Source organism: Pygocentrus nattereri, chromosome 7 (genome assembly GCF_015220715.1).
Source record: "Pygocentrus nattereri isolate fPygNat1 chromosome 7, fPygNat1.pri, whole genome shotgun sequence".
NCBI lineage: Eukaryota > Metazoa > Chordata > Actinopteri > Characiformes > Serrasalmidae > Pygocentrus > Pygocentrus nattereri.
In genome coordinates, this window is record NC_051217.1 from 9,819,323 (window position 1) to 9,831,586 (window position 12,264).

Consider the following 12,264-nt stretch of genomic DNA (forward strand, 5'->3'; position numbering starts at 1 on the left):
AAGCCGCGATCTCGTTCCCACGCCTTTCTAAGTGGCTATGCATTAGGATCTTGTTCCCACACATTAATAAGGCTTGGCCATGCATTATTTTAATTACAGGATAATCTACAGGATGTCACCAGCAGGGCTCCGTACTTTGTTCTACATTCAAACTCACTTTATTTGCACCCACACAGGGAAAAGAGGTTTTGCAGTTTGCCCAGTGAGGTAACAGTGAGCAAGTCAAATACCTAAGAGAGAGGTAATCCTGTGTTGGCAGATAGAGACAGAGAGAGGAGCTCAGATGACTAAAGCTGGTGTAGGGGGAAATCACATACATACAGCGTACGAGCGTTGGGGGAAGGACAAAAAGAGGGGGGTGTGTCAGTCAGAGTGTGTTTCTGCTAGGTCTGCTAGGGAGACTGAGGCAGAGGTGTGTGTTTGTGTATGACGGAGCCAGAGCACTGAAACTCACACACACAGACACATGCGCAGGACCAGGCAGAGATACAGCTTTTCAGGAGCAGAGCGGCGGCAAAGGGATTACTCCTATTTCTGTCTCTACCTCCATGCTTCCTGGGGTGAGCCCCTTTCCTTTAGTTTAACCAGCTCTTATGTGCATGTGCATGTCTGAGTCTCTTTAAGTACTGCTGTGTAGTGTGTAGTGTGTGTGCAGTGAATGCAGTGTCTGAGGAATAAAACTGCACTGCTTGCTCATGTGGACCACAGAAATATACAGCAAGCAGAAAATGAAGGGGGGATTTTGGAAAGAGGAGCCAGAAAAGAAGTGGAGCACGCAGAAAGGGCAAAGAGGAGTTGAAGGGGAGAGACATGCAGTTGAGGTTTCTGCTGCAGATGGTTCAATACAGAGCCTTCCACTGTGCTGGAGTCTAATGGATGCGAGCTCTGCTATGGCTATATCTTTAATCTTTAACATCCAGATGTTAAATTTATAACGAGCAGGCAGCTTTGTGCTAGTGTGTATGTGAGCTGGTTTTTGTGCATTTTCAGGACAAAATTGTCTTGACTGTAGGAAATTCAATTAAACTGAGTAAAATGTTTAAAGAGGAATTTTGGCAGATTTTTAAAAATGTATAATTCAACTGCAGTGTAAATAAGATGCAAGATGGTGCCTTTTTAAGAAACTTATCAACTTCACGTTCTTTGTAATGGTGGTGATAAGAACTAGGGGTCTACAAGGCAAAAGTAAATTTCATGTAATATTCAAATTTCATGTAATATCCAAAATGACCAGTAAATCTATGTGTCTTCTGAGTTTTTATATGTAATGCTGATAATGCATTAAAAAAAAATAGTTTACTTTGGGGACTGATTTACCTCACAATGCCCTGCATGTACCTCTCGGCCATGAATGAACTTGTAATGACTGTAAATACAGTCATCTCAATGTTTTTATTATTATAAAACAGGCATCAGGCAACATATTTGCAAAGATTTGTATATAATAACTTTCTGTAAAATGTAATTTAGTGACATAAAGCACTGGACGTCTGGTTCCTAACACCCCTGCTTTAAACAATTCTGACTTGGGACATTTATCTAGAATAAAACATTCTATGTCAGACCACTATGAATGACTCTGAATGGTAAATATAACAAAATAAAAAAAAAAAGGTGGAATTCCCCATTAGGTTACTTTTAAGTTTAGGATTAATACATTTTTATTACATAGCAGTAGTTCCATATATAAAACATTTGGGGCATATGTATGACACTATGCCCTGGCATTGTATGAAAACAAACCTGCATGTTTTTGTGCCTGGTTATACAGCACAGTGATTTTGACTGGTATGGAGTGTGGAGTCCAGGTCACATGACTGATCAATACTAGTAGGGGAAGATTGATGAGGGCTGATGGGCTGTGAGGTCAGAGCTTCAGCTTTAATCCAGTCATTCACAGCACTGGACCATATAAGCTTTAGCACAGCACAGTGCAGCTGCAAACTGGGGCAGTCGCAAGATAACAGTCTGAGAGGACACTGCCTGGATGCGCTAAAGCATTAATTATCTAGAAAACTGAAACATGTTCTCTTTATCTGTTTCTCAGGTTCAGTGACAGAGGAGCATGGAGGACCGATATGGAGGCAGATAAGCGACTGCGTGAGCCGTGATTGACTGAAAAGGGTTGCAAGCATGGTCCCTCACAGTGGACCATTTGTGCTGGTCCTCAGTGTCACATTGTTGGGCAGCCTACACACTGTGTCCCTGAACAGAGATGGAGGCAAACCAAGCTGGGCTTATAAAAACCCTGTCACAGAGCTCACAGACCATAAAGAGCCTGGTTCACAGTGGACCACCCAGACGTCTAGAGCCAAGATGGATGCCACTAATCTACCGATGACCAATTCACTCTTCTCAGATCTCACAATAAACTCTGAGAAGAACAGTAATGCTCCAAAAGATCTAGGAGAAGTCAGAGCATCAAACCCCAACAGAAGAAGGAGCATCTCATTAGCAAATCGATTTTCAAGTACAACATGGACAGATAATATAAACTCCTTTAAAACTGACACAACAACTGATACTCCATCAAAGACTTGGTCAGTCACTCAAGGCAATGAATGGATTCCTGTGACAAGCCATTCTGACTTGGTTGATTCGCATTATAGCAATTTTGCCCGTTCTTTAGGAACCACATTAGTAGTAGGCCTGAGGCCTTCACGTTCTCAGGTAAAGACCACAGATATTGGGCCTCCAGAATATACAGGAACTCCAGAGTTTACCCATTTCCCTATGCCCCAAACATCTCCTGATCAAAGAAGAGTAGAAACTAGACTTAGTGCTGACTGGACACTGGAGAAGTCCAAAACCACTTCTCAGAGAGTGAATGTAGAAGAGTTTTCCAATAGTGCAGATCTAGGAAAAAGACGAAAAGACCTACCAACCACTATGCACGACAATGGAGGAGTGGAAGATGAAGTCTCCAAGAAGTCCCCTCATGAAACAGCGATTGTGACCAATACACCAAAAGGTAAACAACAATCCTTTTATGACTGATACTTAGTATTAATGTGGGTTTATGAATGAATAAATGTTCTATGTATATTTCTTAATGGACCTATTTATCTGCATTTGTGTCATTTATATACCAAAAATAGTCATAATTAATTTTTATATGACTATTTTTCACTAAGAGTGCTTTAGGTGTTTTTTTTGCAAACTCCAGGTGTCTTTTACTAAAGAGAGGCTTCTGTCTGGCTACTCTGCCAGAAAGCCAAGATTGGTGGAGTGCTGCAGTGATGCTTGACCTTCTGGAAGTTTCTCCTATCTGCATACAGGGTCTTTGGAGCTCAGCCAGAGTGACCATTGGGTTCTTGGTCACCTCTCTTATGAAGATCCTTCTCCCCCAATTAGTTTGGTGGGACTTCCAGCTCTAGGAAGAGTCCTGATTGTTCCAAACTTGTTCTTCCATTTAAGAATTATGAAGGTCACTGTGCTCTTGGGAACTTTCAGTGCAGCATAAATTTTTTGTAGTCTTCTCCAGATCTGTGCCTCCACACAGTCCTGTCTTTGAGCTCTACAGGCAGTTTTGCCCCCTCTTGGCTTGGTTTTTGCTCTGATATGCATTGCCAGCTGTGAGATCTAATATAGACCGCTATGTGTCTTTCAAAGCTTGTCCAGTCAACTGAATTTACCACAGGTGGACTCAAATCAAGGTGTAGAAAAAAAAGATTGATGGAGCACAAGGCTGCAATACGACAAAATAGGGAAAAGTGAAAGGGTGTATTGTAAGTGCACTTTGTAGTTGTACAATTACAGACTGTAGTCCATCTGATTCTCTGCAAACTTTGTTAGCCCCCTTTTACCCTGTTCTTCAATGGTCAGGACCCCATCCCACCCCCATCCCAACCCCTACACAGGACTACCATAGTGCAGGTATGATTGGGGTGGTGGACCATTCTCAGCACTGCAGTGACATGTGCTGGCATGTTAAAGTGTATTGCGCTGGTATGAGTGGATCAGACACAGCAGCGCTGCTGGAGCGCTGCTTGGACTCTGTTGGCTGGATATTTTTGGTTGGTGGATTATTCTCAGTCCAGCAGTGACACTGAGGTGTGCACAGGAAAACACTTGCTGGGCATCCAATGCTACATTCGTGACAATGTTATTGCATTAAGTTCCCATGACATGGGTCTATGCCAGACATTTTAAGTATTCAGTTTTTTTGGGTCAGTACTGTATCAGATCATGTGGCTGAAAAATGCTAAACATGCTATCCCACTGTACAATCTTACTCTTACAAATCAGCTATGCATAAAGCAGCTTTTGCTTTCCCTGATGTTTCTCCACCAACTTGATATCTTCAGTCTTCTCACAGTGCTCAGGTAGCTGCATAATGTGTGTTGGTGTCCCACACACCGCAGTGTACAATCAGTATTCCAGAGGCACAGGAGCATTGTCCATCACCGCAGACCGAGTGGGGAAAAAGCCCCACTGCTTGACTAGCATACTCCTACTCTCTCCTCTTCATTTTCATTTCAGTAAAACCTTAGTCCAGGATTATGATCAAGGGATGACTGTTCTTTTTAGCAGATCAGTTTACTATTCCATTTTAATTTGACATGATTATTTAATGCTATGTCTTTGCTATAAATCTGTGATTAACTTTGTTTTAGGTTCTTCCAGCCAGTTTGCCAGATAGAGATTAAATGATTTTTAAGTGGAATAATTTGTCATATACCTAAATCATTACACACTTGCCTCAAGCTGTTATGTTGCTAAGACTTGTTTATGTGTTATCTGACATTATGTGATGTATAATGCATGTCAAACTGGGTGCCTTCCAGGCCACAGCTCCACAAAGATTGACATTTTTCCTATAGAACTCTGAATTAAATTCACTAAGGCCTGGCCAATTAGTTGAAGAGCTGAATCAGGATGCATATGAGCTCTTTTACATAGGCTACTGTTGTCTGTAATGATGGTCAAAAGTATCTTGAATGACCATCTTGAAATCTGAATTTTGTCAGTATTTAGCTACATTAACCTCACAGCTTCACTGCACAACTTGGCTGATCTAGGTTGAGCAACTACATGGGGAGTGAAGTGAAAATTGTGATTTTTGTTGAACTTTAAGGTGTATTTAGTATTGGACTTTTAAGCTGTACTTTTAAGTGTGAGGCAGTCATTTTCAACGAGGATGAGCTAATTTATCCAATGTGCATGTTCATGTGGTTTATGTGAGAGAACACTAAGGTTGTGAGTTGTAGTTTATTAGCTAGCCTTTTACTGGTGTTTTGAACTCAAACAAAGCAGAAAAAATTGTGGGTTAAGTGTACAATTATAAAATTCACTTCAACAATTCTATTTATTGTATTTGTACACTTTATCTGCTTGTTTTCTATTGCTTAATTGTTTGCTTCTATCCTCTGCCATGATGGAAAGCACTGACATCACGTGCTGCACTGAAAATTTCAATGTACATGACTTCATCGTCCAACGTTGAAGGAGGCTATATGTGGGATCTTAAGGTGAACAAGATAGTCTGGGTGACTACATATGTAGTACACCGTATACAGAGATGGAAGAAGGAGCCCAGCAGTCCATCCTTTCTCAGCTAAAAGAGTAATGCTTGACTCTGATTGATGTGATTGATTCAAAGACACTCACAGATCAGTAACCAATAATCAAGACTTGATCATTTACCCTTAGAATGCTTTTGTTATGTCAAACCACAATTTACAAAGCATAGAAGACTATTCAGTATGGTTTTTGCTGTATATTGTAGGTAAAGGGAATTTTCCAGCAGTAAAATAATCTCCATCTGCTGTATCTGTATTGTACCATCAATTGCCATCGACAGATATTTCAGTTTCCATGCACTGCACTACAGATGTAGCAGATCAGATTGAATAACACTGGCATATTCCTGTAAGACTATGCAGAGAGCAATAACATTGTAATCCATCGCCTTACTTGTCGTCACATGTAGATATTGAAGTGATGCCACTGCTAAACGTGTGCCAGTTTCAAGTTTTTAAATAGTTACACGAATGAGAGCAGCAACAAGGTCAATGCCCCGTAATCTGCTGTGAGAGAGTGTGTGTTGTGTCTGTGTGACCCATTTAATGCAGTCCTACTTCTACATCTCTCCCCATAAAATGGACCAGCTAATTAACACAGCCAGTGTTTTAGGTCCTTCTCAGCTCAGGGGCCTACTTGCCAATTGTGCTAGGATGCTATTTGAACTTGTGTAACTAAAGGCTATGAAATTTGCATATTTTAATCTATTTAGGGGCCTTGGAGTGTTTGTGTGTCTTACTCCTTAAAGGACCCACTTTAAGCATGAATCACTTTTTTCCTCTTTTGGAGGGCTCCCTCTACTGGCTCATGTTGGGTATGCATTTTTGCACCATATACTTATGCAGAAGGGCTGTGTTACAATTCACTACAGTTCATTGTATTCATTCATTGTGTAATTTGCACATTGCAATTTATTTTTAATTGAGCATATTTTCGTTATTGCTTATACAATCATATGGAAGGGTGTGGGTGTCCCGGCCTGGTCACATGACATGTTTGGTGATTTTCCAATGGTGGACAGTAACTAAGTAAATGTAATTCATTACTGTACTTAAGTAGTTTTTTCGTGTATCTGTACTTTACTTAAGTATTTCCATTTTGGGCGACTTTTTACTTTCACTCCACTACATTTCAAAGTCAAATATCTGACTTTTTACTCCACTACATTTTGAGATATCTGTGGTTCCTTTGTTTTTTGTGTGTATAAAAACGTAATGTGTCAAAACAAAAGAAGCACAAAGCAAGAACACCAATCAGGGCACAGCGGTCACTTTGTTCTGAGCTTGTTTTGACCTGCTGGTCACACCAACCCAGTGCAGCACGGTTCAACGTCAGTGCAGCAGTGTAAACATTTGGGAGCACACACGTGACCTAAATAATGAACTAACCTAACTTTGTGTAAATAGACCACAATATAGAAATATGTACACATATGCCGAGACTGGCATGTTTCTTTTTTTCTGAATTCATACAAACACTTTCATTTTATAGTAAATTAGTTTGGGTTAGTTTATGTTTATGAACAGAGACCTACAGATCAACATAGTAAAGGAAATTTATTATTTATGAACTTATTTTCTTTCAGCTTGTCCACCACTGTGATTTTCTGAGTGAAAGGTTAGCATATCTTCTATTGAGTACACACTCCTGTACTTTTTAATGTGCAATTACTGTTTATTTGCTGAATTTAACATAAAATTTGGCCTGTGCAAAATTCTGGAATATTTTTCTTTTTTCCAATTAGCAAAAGAATGAAAATTATGCAAATTTGAAGAAAACTGTTATATTTCAGTTTGTTCTCTGTAGAAGTGTTTACTAATATTCCCTTAGAAAATCAACATTCAGTTTGACACAGAAAGTTCTTACTTTTTGCTATTTTCTGGACAGAAAGTGACAGAAAAAAAATATTATTATAAGAAAAAAAAGAAAAACATTAATACAAAGAAATGTTTTATTTATTACAATTTAACTTAATTTTTTTTATTTAATCTCCTCAAATCTGTCCTCCTTATTTACAGTTATCCAATACGTGTTTTGACTAATTTAACACACACATACACATACATTTTCCAAGCCGCTTCTCCCACAGGGTCGCGGGGGGTGGGGGGTGGGGGTGCTGGAGTCTACCCCAGCGGTCATTGGGCAGAAGGCAGGATACACCCTGGACAGGTCACCAGTCCATCGCAGGGCAGGCTAATTTAACACATTTCATAAATTTAATAAATCCATGCAATGGCTGGAGAGCTTTGTGGCGGTATCACTAGTTCTTCCAACTAGTTAAAAACATATAACCTTTTTTAAAATGTATTTATGAAGGTTTGTTTGTATTTATTTTAATGTTACATGGTGTTTTTACAAGTGAAAAATCAATTATTGTCCACTTTAATGGTTTTGAACAACTTGCTTAGTTGCTGACAATACAATACATTGTTTTGGCACATTTCAGGCTTGTCTGCACTTGACAACAACGACTTTGCCGAATTATCCTCCCAGCCTGACTGCAACCTGGACACCACAGGGGTCTGCAACTCCTCACACCCTCTCTTGAGCCCTGATCTCCCTGACAACAACCTCCCGAGTGACCTGTCTCCTGCTTCTCCGATGCCCCCACCTAATGGTGATATGACCCCGCCCCCTGTTGCCCTGACCCCGCCCATGCTGGTACCTTTACTCTCTGACTGGAATGCTGCCATGGCGACATGGGGTCTAGCGTGGGAGCTGCACGTGTATGGGCTGGGGTGTGTGTTCTCACTGGTGGCTGCACTGTCTGCCTTTAGCCTCTTGTGTCTGCCCCTATGCTGGCCTTCTGGCTGCGCCCACTTTAGCCTTCTGCACCTCCTGCAGCTGCTGGCTGGCTCTAGCCGTGCCCTGTGGCTGCTCTATGACCCGTATGGTCAGCGGGACCGGCTCCCTATGGCCTGGTCACGCCTTCTGCATGAGGCCACTTATCCATGCCTGACTGCTGCCTTTGGCCTACTGCTGCTGCTGTTGTCTGGCCGCTCTCGCGCCCAACTGCTCTCCCAGACCACCCTGCGGCGCTGTGGCTGCCTACTAGCTGCACTTGTGTTGGTGCATGTTGCTGTGGTGATGGGATCTGTAGCCATTCTGAGGCTTTTTCCTGCCCTTCCGGTTGTCTCTCTTCTGCCCCCCACTGCATTCTTCCTGCTGGCCTCTCTCTTGTCCTTCTCATACCTGCTGTTCTACTGCTGCGCCCGCACTGATGCCAAGCACATCTACAGGTTAAACGAGATGTCACCGGACCACCCAGCTAGCCACTGTCCCCTAGCGGAGGCTGGTGTGTGGGAGAGGGCTGCGGGGACTGGCCTTTTCTCAGCACTATTTCTCCTAGCATGTGGGGGACTCAGGCTTTATGCAGTCCTGCATGCAACTGGGCTGACAGATGAGGAAACAGTGGGACTGATGCCCTGGCCCTGGTGGGGCTTCCAGCTCAGCTGCAGAGTGTGTGAGGCGGGGATGTGTCTCACCCTGGCACTTGTGGTCACACACCCTCTCCTGTGCTGTGGAGGAGCTGTCCCTAAGTTTGGCCGCTGGAGCTCAGTGTTTAACAGGCAGAGGTGAGTAATAAGCAGTTTATTTACTCAGTTGCATTAGTTTTATTATAATTCTGACTAAGAAACTTACTTGATGTAGATCAACATCTGATCCGTTAGGGCAGAGGTGATTAACCCTCCTCTTGAAGATCTACCTGCCTACAGGTTTCATCTTCAACCCAAACCTAACACCTCATTCAGCTAATCAAGGACTAATCTAAAGACAGTAATTAGATGGATCAGTTGGGGTTAGAACTAAAGACTGCAGACAGGTAGATCTTCAGGGTTGATGACCACTGCATTAAGGTTTGTAAGGTATCAGTATTAGTTGTATTGGTAAATTGGATGTTGATACAGATTTAGTATTGTGAATTGATACAGGCCTAATCCAAGACCTAATATGGATCTGGGAAACTGGCCCTTAATTTTTTAAATCTGTTTTCTGTTGTTTTCAGTTTCTTTCTGTTCTGGTGTTGATAGCAACTGGGCTGCTTTGCTGCTGCTTGAGCATTAGTATTTTGTTTTAGACCAAAAGGACCATAAATATGGCAGACTAACATATAAAAAAATTTAGTTCTTATGCTGATAGATGCTTCATATTATAAAAAATTCCACTGCGATTTTGTACTAAAGAGTTATTTGACCTGCTACTCTGTTATTATTACTTTTTCTTGAGTTAGCAACCCCCATGATCCTGTGGGAGAAGCGGCTTAAAAAATGTGCGTGTGTGCGTGTGTGAGTTGTACATGACAGTGGTTTTAAGCTTCTCTGCTCATCTCTGTCACCAGGTCATCCACAGGGGGCGCTACTGCAGCCACCAAAACCACCATCCTGTCAAGTGGCTGGTCCAAGAGGCCAGGAGAGAAACTGAGTCTGCGGGATGGTATGGTGCGGGATGAAAGCGAGAGTGTGCCCCTCTACACCCTAGCTGAGGTGCCACTCTGTGAATCAGATGGCTTGGACCTCCATTATCCAAGCAGCCCTCAGAATCAGGCAGCCCCTCAGCTGTCCGGGGCCACAATGGATGCTCAAGTGGTCTCTCAGCGGTCATCTTTAGCTAGCCTTAATGGAGATTCCACAGTGGATCTGCGACCTCCGTCTCCAATTGACCTGCGACGCAGCATTGACGAGGCTTTGAACAGTGAGGCCCTGTTCCGGCGGAGTCTCTTCAGCTCCTCCAGGCTTTCTCTCAGTACACGCGGGCCTCCAGATGGACAGCCCTGCCGCGGAACCTCCACTGAGCCTGTCCTGTACCGCACCGCCTCATGTGGGGATGTGGATTCCCCTTGTAGGAATGGAAACTCAAGCTCCCTTTGTGGAGGCCCTAGAGGTCATGGAGGTCAAGCAACTAATTACAGTGACTTCACTTCCAGGCGGCAGTCGTCTCAGAGCAGTCTGCCCAGGGGGAGCCTGCCAAGAGTGCAGTCAGGACGCCCCTCGCAGAAGCAGTACAAGGTCCTGAGCTCCACCATGTCCAGAGAGAGTATATATGAGAAAGAGCATGCTTACACACAGGCTGACGAACTGGCTGTCCAAGCTGAGTTCATCAGCGTCTGCAGACAGATAGATGCACTTAGTATCAGCAGCGACACAATCGAACTGTAAAAAAATGGAACAGGCATCATGACAGATGAGAGCTGCACCAATAAATGAGGTTTTGTATGTACTTGAGCTGCTCCTCAGTTCCAGTGCGCAAAACCTCATTGGTAAAAAAGGATCCTGTAGGGGAGCTGCAGCAGTTTAAAAGAAGATAAAGAACAAAGTGAAAAGATGGCTTTGGCTTTAAGAATGTACTTTCAGGTCAACTTGCACATAAAACTTTGAGAAACATTAAGACAAAGGCACTTAGTACATTACAGACGTCACCATGGAAGAAGCAAATGTCGTCAGAATATAATTAAAAATGCAAACATCATTTTATTATTTGGGTGCAGATCAAAATGCCTCACTTATATACACAGTGGCACTGTGTGACTTCTGATGCAAAAACATTTTCTCCATTAGCAATAAGACCACATTTAACACTTTAGAATATTCTTGAAAAAAAAAGACAGAGGTACCGTAGCGGACAGAGATCATTCTTCATGAATTTACAGTCAAAACAGCTGTTCATGTAGTAGATATTAATTTGTCAGTATCAGGAAAAGGCAGAAAACATATTTTTACAGATATTTAACAGAACATTACACAGAAGCCTCAACACCTAAATAAAATATTTTTTAATTTTTAGTTTTTAGTGTGTCCGCCCTTTGCCCTTATTACAGCTTCTACTCTTTTCAGGAGACATGCTTACAGCTTTTCAAATAAATCTGCAGGGATGTTTCCCCACACCTCCAAAGTTCATTCTTAGAGGTTGGTTTAATTTTCTGTTTCTTGCAAACCTAGTAATCCAAGCACATTCATTGATGTTGAGGTCTGGACTCTTGCCAGTCCATTGTTCTGAGAACATATATCAGCCTCTTTCATTTGCAAATTTTTATTGTTTTAATTTTTTTTGCTGTTTCTTAGTAACAGCTTCTTGACAGCTGCACATCCTTTCAGATCTGTGGATTTGAGTGAAACAACGGACATCACAAAATGAATAACTTGTACTTTTTTGTACCATTTTGTCTGTAAATTAAATAAATGAAGGGTGGTTTCTGACTTTGGCACAGAACTGTATCTCTCAGAGTAGTGTGTGCTGAGATGATGTGTAGTTTTACTTAAACATTTACTGAAAGGAAATGAGGCCCTCATGTGAAAACAGCATGAAGAAACAGCCATAAAGAAAATGAAAACTTGGTTAAGAAGGCTAAGTTTGCAATACTAATATAGCAATACCAGTCACTGCATGTTTGTGGCAGGGAAATCATTGTGCTGTTTCTTTCCTATGCATCAGCCTAAGGCAAAACATAAGAAAATACAATTTCTCCTCTGCTTTACACTTTACAGCTTTCATTATTTCCATGGTTTTTTACTATTTCATAAGGTACTGATAGAGATAGAACTTAAAATAAGATTTTCACATATATGTCTGTGCTTTTATTGGTACCAAATGTACAGAATCTATAATATAAGCAGCAAGTTGGGCTGTTATGTTTGCATCTCTCTGATAAATAAGTTAATTTATAATAAATACATAAAACAGTAAGGAAGTGAAGGAGTGGTTGGTTGTACAAATTAAGGAAATAAATAAATTCAACTAAACAAC

The 12,264-nt window shown here is 41.7% G+C and overlaps 1 protein-coding gene across 1 annotated transcript; it reads left to right on the forward strand.

The window, feature by feature from the left end:
• Positions 1 to 238: 238 nt before the first annotated feature.
• On the forward strand, positions 239 to 12,220 carry LOC108424376 (proline-rich transmembrane protein 4). Its single transcript, XM_017692435.2, has 4 exons — positions 239 to 560; positions 2,048 to 2,971; positions 7,970 to 9,098; positions 9,863 to 12,220. The coding sequence occupies exons 2-4, from the start codon at positions 2,134 to 2,136 to the stop codon at positions 10,677 to 10,679; spliced, it is 2,784 nt and encodes a 927-aa protein (XP_017547924.2). The 5' UTR covers positions 239 to 560; positions 2,048 to 2,133; the 3' UTR covers positions 10,680 to 12,220.
• The last annotated feature ends 44 nt before the right edge of the window (positions 12,221 to 12,264 follow it).

Bases quoted from the DNA above. Each gene is read 5' to 3' on its own strand.
- LOC108424376 (XM_017692435.2), top strand. From the start codon at position 2,134: ATGGTCCCTCACAGTGGACCATTTGTGCTGGTCCTCAGTGTCACATTG. The intron at 2,972-7,969 runs GTAAACAACAAT...GGCACATTTCAG, and splicing joins TGTGACCAATACACCAAAAG to GCTTGTCTGCACTTGACAAC. The intron at 9,099-9,862 runs GTGAGTAATAAG...CTCTGTCACCAG, and splicing joins TCAGTGTTTAACAGGCAGAG to GTCATCCACAGGGGGCGCTA.